The sequence below is a fragment of the Sycon ciliatum genome, chromosome 3 (genome assembly GCF_964019385.1).
Source record: "Sycon ciliatum chromosome 3, ocSycCili1.1, whole genome shotgun sequence".
NCBI classification, from domain to species: Eukaryota; Metazoa; Porifera; class Calcarea; order Leucosolenida; family Sycettidae; genus Sycon; species Sycon ciliatum.
Window position 1 is genome coordinate 41,275,371 of NC_088645.1, and position 21,111 is coordinate 41,296,481.

Below are 21,111 nucleotides of genomic sequence, written 5' to 3' on the forward strand. Positions count from 1 at the left end.
TTTATCACGTCCTGCAGCAAACCATGCATGCTGGTTGCATGCCAAGTGTGCAGCGCGTGCACAGCATGCCCCGTCTCGACCCCTCTCGCTTATTGTGCAAAGGGTCTATACTGTCATGCACTCTGCGATCCGATTTTGGGTAGATCGATCGATGGCACGTGGATGGGCGCCTTCTGCGCCATTTTCCCTCCTTTCGAAGACACCGTATTTTTTCGCTTTTCCGGGATAATTCGATTGAAATCCGTACTGCGGACAAAACATCGTTTTTCCGTAAAAATACGGGCAGTTGGTAACACTGGCATCTGACCATGCTGACACTGCCAACGATCTGAGCCGAGCTACAATGTAGCTGCGAGTGAGTCTGACTAGAACTCTGATCCCATTCACAGTCACAGTCATCAAAATAATTATAATTTTAAATTGTATAATATTCGCGGGATCCGCGGGCCTGGTCAGACTGCGGCAACTTTTGGTTGTAGTAGGTTTTTCAGCTAAACCCCTTCATTCAACAACTGCTTCTCCTCTGATGAGTTCCCCGTTATTATCTCTATGGAACGAAACAAGACTTGTCAGGAGTACTACTACTTGCTTTCGTGGAGTGTGGCTGGTGAACTGTTTGTGCTGTGATCTGCAAGCGTCGTATGGTCTCGTCGGGTCAAAATGAAAAAACTACTGTATTTGACGGACCTATTGAAGATGGCACAAAGAATTATAACTTTTGGTTGCCTGACGAAAAAAGAACAGCGTCCAGAATTTGAATCGCGATCACACTACACATGTGGGGAGAATGAAAATTCAAACTTCATTAATTTTGGTTGGTTGGTTGGTTTTTATTTCACTTCGCACATTCAAACGGGATGACGACCCAATAAAATGACGGCGAAGGCTTAGCCTAGAAGTGGCTATGGAAGAACATAGTACAAGTAAAAGCTATGGAAGCACATAGTAAGAGAATAGGATACTAATAACTGCGGGTAAACGGGGGGAGAGCGAGAATACGATGTATCTGTGATACTACGTGCGGGTTACTGAACTGCACGGGGAGGGAGAGCAGAGCGATCAGCAGCAACTCGAACTACTCCCTACAGGCGTATGGTACACATGCATGCTTAAACTCAGGTAGCTGGGTAATTGTGCGGACCTCACCAGGGAGAGCGTTCCACAGCAGAGCACCAGCAACAGAAAATCTCCGCTGACCGCGGCGGCTACGGTTTTCCTGGCTTAGTAGGCCATTTGACTGCTGATGGCGGGTAGGGGTGCCTTGTGCCGGGGTCAGAAGCTGGGCGAGCACAGGGCTGGTGCGGGCGTGGATGCACCGCCAGATGGTGATCAATATTTTCTGCCTGTAGTCTAGAGCTCGCTGACACGGTACAGGGAGTGAGCAGCGGCTGCATGGCTGTCCGGGGCGGGTTGCCATCGATACAGCGGATGGCTCTGTTTTGCGTGGTTTGCAGTCGTTTCAGTTGACCCTCTCGCATTGCGGCTGAAAAACAGCAGGAGCTATAAAGCAGGTCGGGCATTATGACCGCCTTCACATACACCTGACGAGAGCGTCTTGATAGGCTTCGGCGTGCCCGCCACAAGGCGCCAATTTTCTTGGCCACCTTGGTGACCACATAGTTTACATGGGTGTCCCAATCTAGGCGATTGTCAAGGTGAACGCCGAGGTAGCGCGCAGAAGACGCTGAGGGGAGGAGACAGTCGCCGCTTTTGACTGTTACTTCCTGTACATGCTGCTGGGGAGAGATAGTCAGAACCTGGCTCTTGGTGGCGTTCAAGATGAGGCCTCGGGACTTCAGCCAACCGGCCAGAGCAGTTGCCGCTGTGGTGAGGGTTCTGGACGCTTCCGCCGCTGAGGCCTGGGAGTCGTACAGGGCTATGTCATCTGCAAATTGTACACTTGGCACAGGCGAGGAAACCAAAGGGACATCGCGTGTGTATATACTGAAGAGGACAGGGCCGAGAACAGAGCCTTGGGGCACTCCGCAGGTGCAAGCCAGCGCAGGGCTGGTTGAAGGCGAGATGAGGATCTGCTGCTTGCGGCCGGACAAGTAGTCGACGAACCAAATAAGGGCTTTTCCAGAAATTCCAACCGCAAGGAGGTCTTGAATTAACTTGTCGTGGTGCACTTTATCAAAAGCCTTCGACATGTCTAGTAGGCACAGCCCTGTGGTCTTGCCACTGTCTCTCGCCTTCTGCAGATTATCAGTCAGCACACAGAGGGCGTCTTCCGTGGAACATTTCTTGCGGAAGGCAAATTGTGTTTCGGGTAATGCCTGGGTCAAGTCCAAATGACGAACTAACTGGTGTTGCACTACCCTCTCCAGCAACTTGGACACTATTGGGAGAAGGGATACAGGTCTATAGTTGGTGGGGACTGATGGGTCACCGGCCTTGTACAGTGGCACGACAGACGCCAATTTAAATGCGGATGGAATGGTTCCAGTCCTCAGCGAGGTGCAGAACAGCACAGCAAGAGAATATGAAAGCAAGTCAGCACACTGCTGTAGCAGAGAGCCCGGTATGCCGTCACTACCTGTGGCTTTCCGCGCATCCAACTTCTCAAGGAGACGTCGGACGTCAGCAGGAGTCACAGGATCAAGTTCGGTCAAGGAGACGGGTCCAGCGGGACCGTGCGGGGTACAGAGTTGTTCAGGACGGTTGGGATCGGTGACAATGGAGTGGAGCGTGTCGGCCACCTCGCTGATGCTACAACTAGGATCTTGGCGGCGACGTGAACGCCCAGTGACTGCATTTAGAATGGCCCAAGACTTCCTAGGGTTGGCCACATTTTCTTCGCACTGACGGGAGAAGTACTCGTTTCGCTTGCGCCGATACGCGTTCCGAGCAGTGCTACGTGCTTGTTTAAACTCTGCATACAGTGTGCCGTTTGTTCTATCCTTCCGCCAACGGCTGTGCAGCCGCCGTTTACGCTGTTCGAGCTGGTGCAGCTCTCCGTCAGACCAGGGAGGTATCGCCCTCCGGGAAGGCTTAGAGTTGTGCAGCGGAGCATGCTTGTCCAAAACGTACAGGAACTTAGTGTGCCACTCTTTCCACATGTGATTTACATCATTGTGATCCGAAAAATCATGTAGAGAAGCCTCAAGGATATCTTGCCGAAAAGAGTTAATGTCAACGCCACGTATATTCCTGGTCAGCCGCGACGTCGTGGATGACGCGGGTGGAACGTCAACGTAAGCTGAATAAAGGCTTCCACAGCGCTGTGGTCACTAATATCAGTGGGCACAACCGTTGCTAGGGACACTAGCGCCGGGTTGGTCAATATGAGATCGATCATCGTGCCTTCAGGGCACTGTGGAGTTTCACGGGTCGGCTGCATGACGATGTTCTGGAGGCCAAACGCAGCACAGAGGTCGGTGGGGTGTTTGTGCTGGGGTGCCGGATGGGCTGGGTCCATATTTACATTAAAGTCTCCAACTAGGGTCACGGAAGAAGACTGCACAGCTGCTCGTACAATATCTGCTTCCAAATCTGCCCAGTAAGACACTGGCTCCCCCGGTGGCCGGTACACGCAACCAACCAGGTGCCGACCTGGTTTTCCGTTTATTTCTACCCAGACTGTTTCTGTAGATTCAGAATGCAGATCTGGGCGGGATCGAACTGGGAGATCTTGACGGTAATAGAAGCAGACTCCGCCACCCAAGCGTTGAGTGCGGTCTTTTCGAATCAGATTGTACCCGTCAATACTGAGCTCTCCGTCTGTAATCTCGGGATCTAGCCATGTCTCTGATAGACCCAAGATGTCGTACTGACGCGTGCGGATGAGGCTGGCAATCTCTGGAAGTTTGTATCTTAAGCTACATGCATTGAGCGTGGCTATTTTTATGCCAGACTGAGTCGGCGTATATGCATGGGGTATAGGAGGTGGTGCATGAGGATTGAGAGGGAGAGTCATAGTAGTTGCTAAAATGTTGATGCAGATAGATACAGACAAATGCGGAATAAAGTTAAGCCAATGAGACAAACAATGCAAGGCGCGCAACCTCTAACAACTTACAAGCTGTCCCTTCGCCTGCTCCCGAGCTTTCGCTGTGGCATACTCATCCGAAGCCTTGTGACGAGTTGACGAATGGCTTTGCTCTCCTCACTCTCAATCACCTGGACTCCCTGCTTTGTAGCCGGAGTAATAACACGCGCTGGGAACGTGTGTTTCCCACGAGCCAGCTTGAAGCCTTGCCCTTGGTCATCGGGTGATGGGTGACCAGCTTTGCCTCTACTCATCGGGAACGCGGGTGTGGATGAAGATGTGGGGGCAGTCGCCTCTGTTCGAGCACTCGTGCAGGGAGTGTGAACTCCCAACGCATTGGCGTACGTCCAAGGTTGTGGTGCATCAGGGACATGATCCTGTGCCTCCTTGTTCACACTGCCTTCTTGTTGCTGTTTTGCTGGTGTTGGTAGCGCTGCCACTTCTTCGTTCTCCTGCCCCTGCCCAAGTGGTTCTTGGGGTGGTCCAAGCTCGCTTGTTGACGTTGCAGCTCCCGGACTGGGCTTGGTGCCCTGCTGCGAGATCGCCCTGCAATCCCTCGCCACGTGGCCGGGGGTGCTACATTTCCAGCACGTGGGGGTCTGCCCTTTGTGCCAAACTCGCAGTTTGTACCGGCCTACGGTGATGGAGCTGGGGACAGCGATTGTGGGTAACATGGTGTAGTATACGATACCTGTACTGAAGGTGCAGTGCAGCCCTCAACCGTCTTTTTCTCGTTTTTTGCGGGCCCCAAGAGTGTCCCAAAACGACTCAGTGAAGACGCAATGGCCGACAGCGCCATGTCCTCCGGAACTCCAAACACATGCACCGTTTCAGCAGTGCCATCCCCTGGCAACAATTCCAAGGTCTTCCCTTGGGCCGACAGTCCGCGGGAGAGCAACGTGTCACGGGCAGCTGTCGAGGCAAGAGTTACTTTACACGTACCTCTCCTGCCCTGAATATCAATAACTCGGATGTCCGTGCTCCGAACCCCTGCTCCGAGAAGCAGCTTGACGAAGAAGGCATGGTCCTCTGACGCAAGATCCTTACTAAGGTTGATGCAGCAACTCCTGGAGGTACTGCTAGACATACTTGGGACATAAGCTAAGGCCTCGGTCACACTACGGCAAAAATGCTGCGTCAGCGTCAGAATCATGAGCTTTTCCATGGCAACTGACGCAAACGCGGCAAGTTTGAGCGTCAGACGCTGCTGCGTCTGACGTGGGGAAATCGGCTGCGTTGCCGCTGATGGGAGTGACGCTTTGCGGAAAAACAGTGTCTTTCAAGTAAAATTTGTTTCAAGACAGTTGCTTGAGTTGAGCAGTCATTCGACATTCGTCTCTTCAAGGTTTGTTTGGTTTATTTTGTTCCCTCTTTTTTTTCGAGAGGAGTCCGTGGACCTACGAGGCCGAGCCTGCTCTGCTCCGAACCTGTCGGAAGAGCGAGGCGTTTTCTGAGAAGAAAATGATGTCGAGAAAGGACCAGTTGTTTGAGTGGGTCATCGGCCAACTGGAGCCTGTTGACTTGTGAGTGTTGTGTTGTCGTCAAGAGCCCCAAAAAGGACAACCAGCATGACGAAGTCAGGAGAAACACAGCTGCGATGCGGACTTTTCTTGCCTGATCTATGACACTACAACTGAAAATGGCTTCAAATTCGGAAAGAAACAACAACGATCGTGCACGCGTACACGTGAACCTTTCGTCTTCTTGTAATCAAAAATCAATGAAATATTTGAAAATTTGTCCGACAATTTTTTGGTATAATAAGCAAAAGGCCGGTTTCCGTGGGAATCCGTGTCGCAATTGAGTTTCCCTGGTGATTTTGTGACGTAGACAAATGCGTCAGGCCGCGGCAGTCATGAGCTGCAAAACAAAACAAAACACTGTGTGACCCCGCGTCTGCGTCAAGTGCTGCGGCTTGACGCTGCGTCCAGCTTCAAACTTGCCGTAGTGTGACCGAGGCCTAAGAAAACCGCAGAGCGAGAAAACCTGCATCCGCACTCAAATTTGAAAAAAAGTATATGTTATCGCATGGTTGCAAGGGCCTTATGGCATATTATTGCCCCGAGAGGTTAGCCTGAGGGCCGTAGGCCCGAGGGCTAACCTCGAGGGGCAATAATATGCCATTAGGCCCGCAGCAACCATGCGATAACGAATTTATCACATGGTCCACAGAGCAGACCATTGGGCTGCTGGTGAAATTGGCCCAAATGCCAACACATTATGACCACAATGTATATTGATGTGCTATCATTATCAAAACAGGAAAAATGAAGATATTTCTCCTACACCCTAACAAAAAGTCTGCTACAGGCCATCAGAGAGTATACAGTACTGAAAGACGGAGACAGAAAAAAGTGCCGGCACCGCATCGTCATAGCAATAGACATGGCAACGACAATAAATACAGCAGAATCATAATTTCAGTTGAAAAATTAAGAGTGCTACCACAAAGAGTTTCTTCATGTTTACATGTGTATCAGGAAGTTGCTGCGGGCTTGCGCCGTCTGGAGCGGATTGCTGTGGACCGTCCAGCATGGAACGCGCTGGTGAAGAGTGTTTGTGCACACCCTCGTCACGAGTAGAAACAGCCATGGCACCCCTATAAACTCATAACAACCATTCTATAATAATATTACTATTTGAATCTTTTAATAATTATCTGGCAACTCAACCTCATACGTATAATTATCTGGCCACCCATTGACCATGATGCTACATGAGGAGACAATAGTGATGACATTTTTCCAATGAGACCAATTTTATGACGCTCCATGTTACTGAAGGACTAACTTCGATCATTGGTTTTGTAGAGCCCCATTCTCTAGGAGCTGTCTACATCTGCTTTGTTTCAATGTCCAGGATAAGCGAACGTGTGGATCAAGCATAACTGCTTGGTTGACGCTGCCGCGGGAATGCGTATAATAATATAATAATAATCAGGAAGTTGTCAAATACAGTACTGCAACAAGTGCAAGTATTTGACGACTCCCTGGTGTGTAATTCTGAGGACAATTTTTCTTCTTCTTTTTTCAGCTCCAGATAGCTGTATTTTTCATTGCAAAACATTCCTGAATTGCTGTGTTTGTTGTTCAAGCAAAGGTGAAGGCAGAGGACAAATGAGCCTGGTAAGAGTTTTGCGTGGCACATGAAGACCACACACAGGCAGTGACTTTGCGAGGATCTGAAAACGCACGACGCTGAGTTGAATTTGTGTTATTTCAAATAATTGTTTGTGATCACAGTGCCACTTCGAGCAGAACTGAATCTTATCCAAAAGCTTACCGACGGTCAGGCTGCCAACATGACTGAACAAATGATCCCTGCAAGCACCACACGGCAGACGTCCGAGGCCATGTCCATTGCCGGGATGTCCATCTCAAAAAAGAATTCCATCTTCGTCTCAATGCTACACTGCGACTCGTCGTAGAGTCGTACATTCTACCAGGGAGTAGTACAATACGGTATTGTACTACTCCCTGCATTCTACAGAGTCGTCGTAGTCACGCGAGGAAAGCTGAGATCGCCACTTTCGACCACGCGTTCACATGTCACACTGCGCGCCGTACAGTCACCATGCCCACCATATACCATATATAGGCCATGTTCACATCCCGTAGATTTCACGCGTACAGTCTCAGTCAGGGTTGTCACTGACGACGGGCTTTGGTCAGTTTGGACGCGGGCGTTGGACTGATTTATTGCCCGCTCATACAGACCAGTGATTGGCCCGATCCAAGGAAACACTCACGTGACATGTGATAAACCTCATTATTTCTCATTATTTCGAGCGTCAAGTGGTAATCTCCACGAACGACGTCAAATTCCTTCACCTTGGGATCGCCAACACCTTCAGTGCAATCCTTGCAACCATCCTTATGAGTTTTGTTGTTGTCCGTGGCCAATTAGCTCCTCGATATCGAGATGGAAAAATCAGTGATTATCAGCGTCAATGGCGTATCAGCGTCAAATCCTGTTTGGAGCGGAAAAGCGTGGCCCGTTCTTGCTTTTTTTTGGAGCGTCAACTCTCGCTTTTGCCGCTCTGGCGGCAAGTTACTATGGAGATTCGGATTATAATCCTAGGATTATTTCGATTTTGCCGCAGTCTGACCATGTACCATGTACCAGGCCCTACAAGCATCACTTGTTCAGAAAGTTGACAGACACACACAAGCTATACTATACTCTATAGCCTTCGCTTCCGCAGGCCACCACTATGCCTTTACACCTTACAATTTTTTTGTAGTGGCGAATGCAGAGTCCTCACAAGTGAGTCAGTGGAGCTAGCCTGCCCTGGCCTGCGGCCTGACTCACTTGTGAGGTCTTGTGTCAGTTGTGCACATGTGAGTCATCAAACTAGTAGTACTGTATAAATACTTCTTCTTTTTTGTACCGAGAGCTAGAATTAGAAATTTTAGTTTCTCGCGAGCTAGCTACATGTAGCTAGCTAGACCCGAGAAGATAAAACCGGAGAGGACTAAGTCTTGTACTTGTAGAGAAAGGCTGGTCGCGGTAAGACGTGTGGAGTAGAAGCAACGTATCTGACCATAGCTGCTAGCAATGGCTAGTGCGACGGGTGATGATTTCCACTACAGGGATCCCGAGAACGATGCTAGCTTCGTGGATGTAGTTCAGCAATCCCTGATAAAAGTGGTCGTGAAAAGACTCATTGACTCGGTGGAGGATATTGCGAGGCAGCCAGTCGCCGGAGGTCAAACTGGTGGTGGAGATGCTGATAGTGCTGCTGCTGGGGGCAGTGGCGATGGGCAAGACGCTGTGGATGGAGGCGAAGCAGACGCGGCAGAGCCTGGAAACGGTGCCGAAAAAGAGACGGGCCTTGTGAACATGCTAATCGCAGTTGTAGGTGATCTAATCCGGGACCATCGCCAGGAACTGGAGGAAGCTGTGAACGCTCTCATGAACCATAGGGTCGACAAACTGAGAGACACAATCAGGAAAATCTGGAACAGGTTCAGAGGAACTAACTTTCGTTGGTACCACCTCGTGTCGTTCTTAGCTTTCTGTGCACTGCTAATATTTCGCAAGTCGCGCGCCGGCGCTGACGTGTTGCAGTTAGCCAGGACTGCGGCTGAATGTGTGTACGAGTGGATAGTGACAGAGTGGAAGAAGGCGTTCATCAACCTAGGCGGATGGGTAAGTGACATACTGCCAGCTGTTGCAATTGTTTTGTTTCTACACTGTGGCGGCGCTGGTGGTGGTGGCGTTGAATGTTGTTACGCTGCTTGCGTGCGTGTGTGTGTATATATGTGTGTATGGTGTGCGTGTGTGTGTGTATGTGTGTGTGCACGCAGGCGCCCGCACAGGCGCAAGCGTGAAAGCACTACTCACAATGAGTTTTTGAGGGGGGGGGGGGGGGGGGGGGTAGTTTATGCGCCTTGTGTCTCTCGCAGCCAAAAACTGCTTATCACATATGAGTAGTCGCAAGGGCTGCAGTCGCTGAATTTGTGGACATTTCAACCGTTGCAACTTGCAATGAAGCACACGGCTTCGACTGGGATGTTTGCCGACAGGAAACTTGCAAGCAGCCAAAAGCAGGTTTGCACCACTGACCTTATGGTCACCTATGGGAGGCTCACAGCAAAAACCAGTACGATGACGACTCTCTGGCCAAATTGAAGATTTTCCTGCCCAGGGTTTGCAGCAGTTTTCTGAATATGCATCTTGAGATGTTATACAAATAAAAACAACCCGTTGATCCTCTAGCTGCAGAGAGTGCTCAATGTCAAGGATAGAGATTTGGACATAGCATGTGATTATAAGGGGTTGGCGCAAAAGGTCTTTGCCGTCCCTGAAACCAACATCATTCATTGGGGGAGGGGAGCCGAAATCGCAAGTCGACCTTCGCTGTACAAAACACATGTTCATGCAATTTCCGTCGTCCAGCATAGCAAGCTGCCTTCATTTCAGGGGGAGGGGAAGGGCTCCAAGCGAAATGAACCATGTTCATTTCAGGGACAACAACAAACCTTTGCGGTGACCCCCAAGCGTTCTGCTGGGTAGAGGCAGGAGGGGTGGTGTCTATTCCAGCTGCAGAAGCCAGCGGTTTAGCTTAAACATAGTAGATCCTAAATCCTTTGTTCTTATCCTGTGTGTTTTTTGTGTGTGAGTGCCTGCGTGAGTGCCTGTGTGTGTGTGTGTGTGTGTGTGTGTGTGTGTGTGTGTGTGTGTGTGTCTGTGTCTGTGTGCACGTGCAAACATCATAATTATTGCGTCCAGGTTGGATTCTGCCAGTTTTGCGATGGAGATCTTGGCAAGCTGCCAGCAGAAGAGCGCGCCAGGCAAGACACCATGGCAACGATCGGCAAGGCAGCAGGGTGCGCTCTAGCCTTCGCAAGCATTCTCTACGCAGTCTATCATTCATACCAAGATTTTGTCCGTATTCCCGAACCCGACTAGCTGCTGCAGCCCCGCTGCTACTGCCATCCTGATCCGTGTGGTCCGCACGATGTGGTGTGCTGTGATGTCGCACACTTGTTGAACGTCTGGTGGTATTCACCGAGCGGTACAAGCCGCTCGTAGGCAAGCGCTTGTCCTCTCTTGTCGTTCCACGGTGCGTTGAGCAGTGCCGCACCCCTACACATCACGCGAGCCGGTGTGGTCGAGAGGTTTCCTCCTGATAACAGTTAACTTATTGCCGTGCACTGCCGCTTTTGCCACAAAGGCGGGGACTTGTTTTCGTCTGCTTTGCTCTTGTTCCTATTGTTCTCGATGTTTTTGAGTGTTGACGCCGTCTTGTGCGAGTGTGCGTGGTGAGCTTCTTGTCCTGCCGCTGTTTGTCCAGGTAGCTGGTCTTCTGCCTCGCAGACGTCTTCCGTCCTGACTTTTCCTTGTGTCAGGCGTGTCTGTCGAGCGTCAATACAATTATCTACTGGAGATCCGGGCATGAACCCATGTGTGTACATGTCTGTGTGTGTGTGTGTTTGTGTGTTTGTGCGTGTGTGCATGTCTGTGTGTGTGTGTGTTTGTGTGTGTGTGTGTGGAGACCTTTGTTTAGCACTAGTGCCATCATGCTACGTATTCTGCACTTTTCTTACCACTGAAAGTTTGGTTGTCATCTCCACCTCTGTGGCCACTGCGCGTGCATACTGGTATTGCCATTTTCAAAATCTCTTTTCTGCTTTATTTTCACTTCTACCATTTTTACCAGGGAGTAGTAGAATACCGGTATTTTACTACTCCCTGATTTTTACTCACGTCCTTCATTGCTTCCAGAGATTTTTTAATTATGATACGAAAAGACTTTCTGTTGTACCGGCGATGCAACGATGTTTTAAACATTTAATAATATCTGGACAGCTTGAGTGGGTGGTGATGGTTGGTGGGGGAATGGATGTGTAGGATGTAATTCTGTACTATCCGCCCGATACCCCGATGCGAGTGTGCCCATGTGCAATTATGTAGTTATGTAGTTGTCCAGCCACTCTCCAACTTAGATTCGGAAGGCCCCTGCATGAAGCTCTACGCGTACCGTATGTGTGGTGCATCCTGGTCAGTTCCTCCTTTTCGCCTATGCGTGTGTGTGTGCACCCACGCGCTCCAGAGTCAAGACCGTACAGTGCATGATCTCGGAGTATCCGGCCAGCCATCCCGGCACTGACTGTTCGGTGTGGTTTCAACAGGCAACGGACACACCAGACAGGCAACGGACACTCCAGACACACCAGACACAACGGACACACCAGACACAACGGACACACCAGACACAACGGACACACCAGACACAACAGACACAACAGACACACCAGACACACCAGACAGAGGCCAAGTCTTCACATTGTAGTGTTTCTATGCTCGTTCTCCTCGGTCCGGGCTAGAGCATGACCAGTGCAACGGTGTAAGTAACTGCTAAATACGAACTCATCATAACCTCCTAATATTCCACTGCATGAAATTATAATACTGTCGTGGACATGGAAATCCGGTGGCGCGTCTAGCGGCCCCAGGGCGCTGGCCATGCAGCCGTGGGTAAGCGGTACATATGCAGTGCATGCAGCGCGCTGGTCGAATCGGATCAGCATGACACTGCGTGCAACGACGTTACGTTGCGTACGCACTGAGGGCGCCGGCCCCGGTCATTCTACTGGATTTCCATGTCCAGGACAGTAGCAGACAGACATTTCAAGCATGCGTGTGCCACAAGGAACATGCCATGTGGTTCATGCATAAGAACGTCACGCCTGTGATGAGAGAGAGAGAGAGAGAGAGAGAGAGAGAGAGAGAGAGAGAGAGAGAGAGAGAGAGACAGAGAGAGAGAGAGAGAGACAGAGATCCCGTCAATAGCAGGCGGATGCGTCTAAAGACAACACGCTTACACTACACTGACATGTCCACCAAGCAGAGCCAGAAAATGAAGTCTGTAGTCGTATCGAAACACTTGAGGTACTTGACTGAATACAATAACTTAGCTTCCCTGTGAAGGTGATGCTCTTGTGAGATGAATTCAGCAGAATAGCTGCCATAGACAATCAACATTCAGATACTGCATCCGCTCAACAAAACCGGGAATAAAACCCGTTACTAAAATACCGCTAAAAAGGATCATCAACACTGAACTGCTGCTTATGGATGCACTAATAAGCAAGCAAGGGCCCCCCGAGAGGGGTGCATGGTAGTGAGATAGTATGACTGGTGGCGAATAAATAGATGACCACTGGAATGATTTGTTGGACGCCTGTGACGAAATACTGCGTGTGGGCCGGCGGCTCAAAATCAAGGGTTTGGCGAGGAAATGGTATGATTTCGGCACAAAACCGTGGACATATTGTAGCGATCATACTTCAGAATGTTGCGTCAACTCCACAACGAATGATATTGTGCCATGGTCGCATAACCATGGAAACAAGGTCTATAGAGTAGGGATTATCTCCGGAGATATATATGTATCCAGGGCAACGTAGAGCAGGAGAGAGAGAGAGAGAGAGAGAGAGAGAGAGAGAGAGAGAGAGAGAGAGACAGAGAGAGAGACAGAGAGAGACAGAGAGAGACAGAGAGAGACAGAGAGAGAGACAGAGAGAGGGAGAGAAAGAGGGAGAGAGAGACTGACCCGGTGAACAACACATTCAAATATAACAGAACACAAACTCAAGCGTGCGTGCACACACACACACACACACACACACACACGGTTCTGACCAGTGTAGCCAGACAGCAGGACACTCAACCCCATACAGTCGGTAATGCCGAGCAAGACTAGACCAAACTTCCGTTCACGCCGTCATCCTCGTCGTACTCCAGGTCAGCGCCGTATTCTGACGCTCTGAGCGCGTACTGTGCGCTAAACGCTGCTCGGCTCTTCTGCGACGGTATCGGCAGCGTCTTTTTGTGCTCTGTCGTCTTGGCAGTGGTAGAAGTCACATCAGCAGTAGTGGTAGTTGTAGTGACAGGGCGTTGGTTCACTAGAGGAGGTCTGTTCGCTCTACGGCTCGTCTCGGCAGAAGGCGTGCTTCCACTACTGCTGCTGGTGATGGCGTTCGCCGTCGCTGCTGCCTGCTTGCTGCCACTGGCGTCGGCATATAACCGCGGTCGGACTGCGGCTGTGTCTGACGCTGGTGATGGCCTGGTGTTGGTAGCGGGATGTGGGGCACTGCTAGCGGCGGTGGTTGCGTCAGACGGCGGCGCGTTATCCTTACTACTACTGCTAGCCGATTGCTTCCGTTTGTTGGCATTCTGAGCTGGGTGCCGGCTCTGATGGAGTATTAGACTATCTACGTGTGTGTACGATTGCTCTTCCTGCTCCTGGAGATGTTTGTCATTGCTAGTAGAAGTGCTGTGTCCGGCGGCCGGCCTTACGCCAACGACTGCCGCCATTGTCCCCGCCTGCCCCTCGTTGCAGCCACTGCCTCTGCCAGAATCATTCAGAGAGACCGAAGTACCGCTGCTGCTGCTGCTGCTGGAATCCGGTCTTGACGATGTCATTGATGATGTCACTGATGGTATAATGGATGATGTCATCAGTGCTGCTGCCTTCTTGCCCTGTCGCTCCTGCAAGAGACGGAATTTCTCGTGCGATGACGAGCGTCTCGGCGGAGGAGGTCGTTCTGTAGGCGGTGATGCTGGTGGTGGCGAGGACCATGGCGATGTTCGAACTGCGGCTGTAATCGGCGCTGTGCCCTCGACTGCAACCACAGTTGCCGTTGCAGTTTCCACTGGCATTGCTTTCGCTATTGTATCGTTGACCGGGGTCATCTTTGCAAGCATATCGTTGACCGGGGTCATCTTTGCAAGCGTATCGTTGACCGGGACTGCCTTGGCGATAGCATCGTTGACTGGGTTCACCTTGGCTGGTGTATCGCCGTTCACCGCGGTTAGATGTTGAGTAGGTATTCGGAGACCGTCACTGCTATCACCGCCTTCATTACTCTCCAGCGACAGCTCACCCGTCCGTTCCCTCACCGCGTCGAGCATGACGTCATTCATTCTCCGCGCCGCCTTGGACGCCACTCGCAAGTCGTCGTCCACGGCGACTATTTCGTCGCCCAGGGAGGCCAGCTGGAGTTGGCCGTGTGCGAGCGCCTCCGTCTCCACTTTGATCTGCTCGTGCAGCGCAGCAATTTCGTCTCTTAACGCTTGAGCGGAGTCCTGAAGGTCAGTCGCCGCCGTTGCTACGGCTGGGTCTGCGGTGTCCAAGGCCAGGTCCCTTGGACTGGCCGTTAGTTCCAACAAGTCGTCGTCATCTTCGTTGTACGGTATCAGCTGAATCACACCCTCTGCGTCTACTATTTCTTCTTGCAGGGCAAACTCTTCGTCAAACATCTCATGTATTCTCTTCAGCTGTTCCCTTTCCTGATTAATGAGACTGTCGATCTTCGCCTGCAGTCTTTCCGCCTCTAGCCCCCACGATTCAGCCAGCGATTCCCGCATTTCGCGTACAGGGCAGTACGCAGATCTGCACCGCTGCACACATCGCCACACGTGTCGCGACGCGTAGCGCACGCTCTGCTGTTGCTTCCTGCGATGCTTCACGCCGAGCGCCAGCCGCCGTCTCGACCGCTCCACCGATCGACGCCAGCGCACGCTGCGCGCCTCGACGCAGGATAACGGGCGCAGCTCGAAGCGCACATCTCCGACAAACTCGCCCCACTGTGCGAGCAGGGGGAGCACTGGTTCGTCATCCTTTACGAGTCGCGACGAGCTTTGCCAGCACTCCCAAAGGTAGAGAAGCGGCATATCTGGCAGCTCAACAGACTCCAGCACAGCAGCGACTATATCCGAGCAGCGAGTGTCGTACGCCAGACCAGAGACGAACTTTTTCTGGCCAGTTGGAAGAATGATGCAAATCTCATCCATCTGCTCCACGCTATCCACAGCCATCGTCGCTATCTACAAAGAGCGGAGGATGTTTTGCAGCGTGCTGCATGCACGGCACAACATGCACGGTAGCTCGACACTATCACGATGTCCCTAGCGCAGGAGCACGCGGATCAGATGAACGCAGGAAGAAGCAAGTTTTTTTTTCAAACTGCTTCTCGCAGCACTTACTTTGGTGTTACATGCTAGCGGGCATTGGCGACGGAAAGCGGAAAACATGCCTTCTGTTCCAATGCCGCAGCGATAAACATCACCTGATTGGGGCTGCGCCCAGCGCGGTGCAGAGTGTTGACAAATGGAACCCTCTGCCGCCGTCCCCCAACACTAGGTGCGATCTACAAACTTCCTGAGCGATTGAAGCTCGAGTCCAAGGACTCAACGCCTTTCTCACCACCGACCTCGCCGTATTCAGCCAGCGAGCGATCCGATCAATCAAAGAAACGACATGTGCATGCACGAGATTGACACTACATTGTACTACGACTACGACTCGTAGATCTGCGAGTCCAGTCTCCAGCCGATCGAAATCTCAGTGCCTGCCAGATGCAGTATTTGGCACTTGCGCCTACCCAGCTAGGCCAGACGGCCCAGAGAGACCTGGGTCTGTACTTGTCGTAAGTAATAGTTGTGTACTGGTTGATGAATGAGGAGCTACATGATAGTAGTGATGTACGCAAAATCTGCGTCTCGACGGTGATGAAGCCTGAAGTGAAGGTAGACAACGTGTTGATTTGCCATGTTTACGGGTGCATGGACACAAAGGATATGACTGGATGGACACGGTATTCTGAGCATGGACATGATGTATCACGCGAGGCAAGGGATCGTAGATCTACCAGGGACCGGGAGTCGTTTCGATTGCGTATCGGAGCTTCGAGCTTCGATAATTATAACAGTGTATACCAACCCGAAATTCGGGTTTTCCTTTGCTCGAGAAGGTCGATTGTACGTACATGTGCCTGATTGTGTACCTAGTACCTGGCAATCATCTCCCAACATTGACCAAGTAAGTAATATCAGTTTATAGTACTGTACCAGCAACATTCTGAATTAATTATTTTGCTTTTTAGTGGTTTCTTTCTGCTGCGAATAACTCTCCGTCTGAGTCACCATTTTCGGGCATGGCAGATTCTCAAAGCGAAAGAAGAAAAGATGTCTTCAAAGAAAGGGGCCTGGGCCAGGGAGTCGTAAAATACCCCGGTATTTTACGACTCCCTGGCCTGGGTGATAAGAAAGCAGCCCGAGCCGTTGTCTTCCGAAAATCAATACAAGTCATGTACAACCATTGTACACTGTATCATACACTGTACTAGTATTACTACAGACTGTGCTGGCAACTGAAATCCGACCCCCTAGCGGTGCGCTAGCCGCGTTAGCGATTCGTACGAGACGCTAGGGGGTCGGATTTCAGTTGCCAGCAGTGTATGTGTGGGGTTGTGTAGGGCTACCGGCTACCGGCTACCGGTATGCAAACCCTTCATCCGTCCCGGATCCCCAAAGGCCAAAATGTTCTAGCGCGTGATTTCAGTAAAAAATACTTGCCTTCGAACTAACGTCTGTGCATGTGGTGGAACTGGAACGTCAAGGATCGAGGAAGTAACGTTGTTGTTGTCTAAATAAAACCAAACAACAACAACAACAACGTAACCTTACTTCCTCGATCCTTGACGTTCCAGTTCCACCACATGCACAGACATGCACAGCTACCATGGCTACAGCTACCATGGCTACAGCAGCCTCACAAGGCATGTACGCAAAGACTAATGTGTGGTCCGTGCGTGCATGACGTGAGTCTGTGCTGAGTGCATACCGTAATTCCGCGCATATAAGCCCACGGGCCTATATCCGGATATAAGCCCACCTTCGTTTATAAGCCCATGGGCTAATAAACAGACACAAATGCAACTCACGTGTCAAGTAGAATTTTTCACAATATGGACTCTTCCTACCATGGTACAGCAGGTCAGTGCAGTTTACCAGTAGAGTATGGTAGACCCACTATGAGCACGGACTTGTACTTTTCGTGAACCTTCAAAATTCGAATATTGGCCCATGGGCTAAAAAACGAGCATGTTTTACTGGATATTATTTTAATCCCCAAACTGCATTGTTTCACATATAGGCCAATGGGCTTATGGGCCCTACTGTATTATCTCTAATATAAGCACAGTCTCCAATAATAGCACGTCTCCAATAATAGAACACCTTGGGGCGGCATTCAAAAAATAAAGTGCTCAGTCTCCATTATACCGTATTTCCGCAAATATAAGTCCGTCCTCGTATACAACACTTTCCTCGTATACAAGGCCGGGGCACGGGGCGATTGAAAAAATAAAAGACCGGCTCCGTTAAGAAGACCGGGCCTACTAAATGAGTCTCAAACTTGTGTTAAAAATAGAAGACCTTGCTCAAACTGTGGGTAAAAGTAGAAGACCGTGCTCAAACTGTGTAGAAGAAAATGGAAGAATGGGGGTAAAACTGTGTGCCGAAAAATAGAAGACCGGGGTCAAACTGGGTCGAAAGAATAAAAGACCGTCCTCGAATACAAGACCGTCCTCGATTATAAGGCCGGGTTAGGACGAGGTTGAAAAAATAGTAGACCGGCCTACTATTTGTGGAAATACGGTAAGCACACTGTGTAAATTCATTATCTGTACCGGCGAAAAAACCCTGAAATGTGTGTGTCTGACATGAATTTGGCATAGCAACAAGCCTCTGAAAAGAGGTTGAAATAATAATGGAACAGTCTCCAATAAAGGAACGTCTCCATTAATAGCACGGGGCGGAGGTACATTGAAAAAATAAAGGACCGTGCTTATATTAGAGATAATACGGTATATGCGTGGAATTACGGTAACGCTACGCATGCAATGACTGACAGTCTGTGTAATGTCCGCATGCATGTGTGCATGCAGTACACAGCAGTTCCGTTCGCCTGTTCTGACTTCTTATCCTGTCCCGAGGCTGCTGAGTGCAGGGTTGCAGTGAGGCACTTGCCCGAGAGCAACTACTACTAGTACTAGTACTAGCACAAGACTTGAAAAGTCATGTACATGCACGTTGTGTAGTCTACCTGCAGGTGTGGTGAGATCCGCTGAGTATGTACATACATCATTACATGTAAATATAGCACGGGCCATGATTCTGATGATGACATGATTCTGATGATGACATGATTCTGATGATGACATGATTCTGATGATGAGTGAAGCGCATACCAGTAGAAACAAGTTAGTTCCCGTATGTCACGTGATTGTCGCCTTGGAGTCGACCAATGACAGATCAAACTGCGCGGGCTGGAAAGCGCGGTCCTGCCTGCTCGAAGGTTATGGAACTGGAACGGAATCCACTGCGTTCATTGCAGGGGCGTCGGACACGGTACGGTCACTACGGTATTGACCGTACCACGTTATGCCCCAGGTACCCCGTGAATCAATAAAATACACTGATCTGGGATGTAAATTTCCGAAATTTCCGGCTCAGCCACCGCGCTCGCAAGAGTAAATTGTACTTCAGATGGCTGACCGTACACACTAAAATACCCTCCGATGCCCCTGCACTGGCTCGCGAACTTGGCTTGGGTGCACACGGGAAACATCCTCCAGTCATTCTAGGGATGTTCCGAACAAAATACAGGTGGAATCCTGATAATTGGAATATGGCTTAAATTAGAACTTTTAAGTTAGAAGTTTCTTCTGCAACCGATTTCCACATAACAATTTCTGATAATTCGAACCTCGAACTTGGTATGTCCGGTTAATTAGAAGTCCCACGGAATCCACTTACATAGAACGTGTGTGGGATTTGTGCTGATACTTGAATTCGAAATAAGCAAAGCATAATAATAGAATTTCACTTTATTTTCTTCAAATCAGTTTGGTGTGCATGCGCAGGCAGTTCAGTGTCCCCTAAATCTGTGTCCGAGGTGCGTTGCAACTCTGTGTGTCCATGCCCCGGGCATTTTGACATACGTAATGCGGTGTTGGTACATGTACACATTTGGATAATTAGAATGTCCGGATTATTAGTAGTTTTTTTCCTGGCATTCTGGGGTTCGAATTACCAGGAATCCACCTGTACAATCATGTAGATCGATTGCCGAAGATCACCATGCATGTGTACATGTGCAGCTTACATGTACACTTCACACTTCACATGACTGAACGTATTATTATAACCTAAGGCTAACACTGGTTCAAAACCAGTACATGTCATGTATCTGATAAACCTTGTTATAGTTCACGCGTATTGTTAGTTTGACAGCATGAAACAGTGTCCTCCACCCTACTTCATGCTGTCAATCTAACAGCAATATGCGTGACTGTCGACTGTAAGTGTGCACTGTACATGATGCTCATATCATATTTCGAACAAGTGTCATGTGGTGCGGTGAACTGGTGTATACATGTAGGTGTTGTCTGTTTTGAATTGAGTTTTTTTTGTGCATTTAGAACTGCTGTCCAATAGTCAGAATTACCCATTTAGTACTCATTAGTGTCAAGGTCTCAAGGAACTGCTCACTGGACTCTGGAGTCACTGAGTCGCTCATTGTAGTGTTCAAGACTCAATACTTCAAGAGTCATTGCTGTGACATCATTCCTGTGACATCATTCCTGTGACATCATTCCTGTGACATCATTGTTGTGACATCATTGTTGTGACATCAATGCTGACAGTCAGCAGTACACACTACACAGCAGGTCAGGCTGCCTGTCAATGTGCACATGACATGTCAGTATACACAATGTACATGACGTACATGATCACAGAATGGCAATCAGACATGATCACAGAATGGCAATCAGACATACCGTAATGTAATTGTTGCGTATTAACCCCGGGCTTATTCCCGTAGAAGCTGGTGCGAGGGCTAGGCATATTCACACCAGGCTTCTATTCAAACCAGGTATTTCTACATGTATGTGTGTCAACACTAAAACCAGGCTTACATGTACAAGTCATGATTGTACATGTACATTGAAAATCAGGCTTACATGTAGATAACATGTATGCCCTTGAGCAGATACACATACACACGCACAAACAAACACACGTACCGGCACACACACCATGTACCATTATACATGTACATAATACATTGTATGCCCGTCGCAATCAAAGCACGCAAATCTGCAAATGCTCTGGATGTGCTCCCACAAATTTTCTCTTATAGCAACAGAAATCCGAATGAAACATATGGAGACTAGCACCAGATAACTACCAAATCCACACAACTGGTAAAGCCATGTGAATCGATCCCCAATGCACACCTGGTGTACACCACACAGAGCACATCGGAATAGGACGGCCGAGACAGTTACCGATGGCCACCGTACACTATAGCCAGTATGCGTGCACACACGCCTTGACCTTGACCTTGCCCATTGCGTAGCAATGATAGTGCATTGTTATTTTCTCCAGTCCACAACCGAATGACTGATGGCGTTTCAGGTCGCCGCTTCGACGGAACATGCGGCCGCAGGCGCAACCGTAGCCAGCAGCAGAGGGTGCCTTGGGTGGTCGACGGGCAATGGCACGCCACTCCGGGCGGTTCTGGGCTGCATCGTACCATCCACATGTTGCACGCACACACACACACACCATGTACCATGTACCATGTATACACCCGTCGCAAGAGAAGCACGTAAATCTGCAAATGCACTGGATGTGCACCCACAGATTTTCTCTTATAGCAACGATAGCGAACAAGATCTGAATGAGACAGATCAAGACTTGCGCCAGATAACTGTCTAATGCACACAACTGGCGAAGCCATGTGAATCGACCACCAATACACA

The 21,111-nt window shown here is 49.8% G+C and overlaps 1 protein-coding gene across 1 annotated transcript; it reads left to right on the forward strand.

Moving 5' to 3' along the window:
* The first annotated feature begins 8,383 nt into the window (after window positions 1-8,383).
* Window positions 8,384-11,307, forward strand: LOC135812239 (uncharacterized). Its single transcript, XM_065325581.1, has 2 exons — window positions 8,384-9,139; window positions 10,223-11,307. The coding sequence occupies exons 1-2, from the start codon at window positions 8,546-8,548 to the stop codon at window positions 10,400-10,402; spliced, it is 774 nt and encodes a 257-aa protein (XP_065181653.1). The 5' UTR covers window positions 8,384-8,545; the 3' UTR covers window positions 10,403-11,307.
* Window positions 11,308-21,111: the final 9,804 nt, after the last annotated feature.

Excerpts from the sequence above, each read along its gene's own strand:
- LOC135812239 (XM_065325581.1), top strand. The coding sequence starts at position 8,546 with ATGGCTAGTGCGACGGGTGATGATTTCCACTACAGGGATCCCGAGAAC. Across the intron at positions 9,140-10,222 it reads TCATCAACCTAGGCGGATGG|GTTGGATTCTGCCAGTTTTG; the intron begins GTAAGTGACATA and ends TATTGCGTCCAG.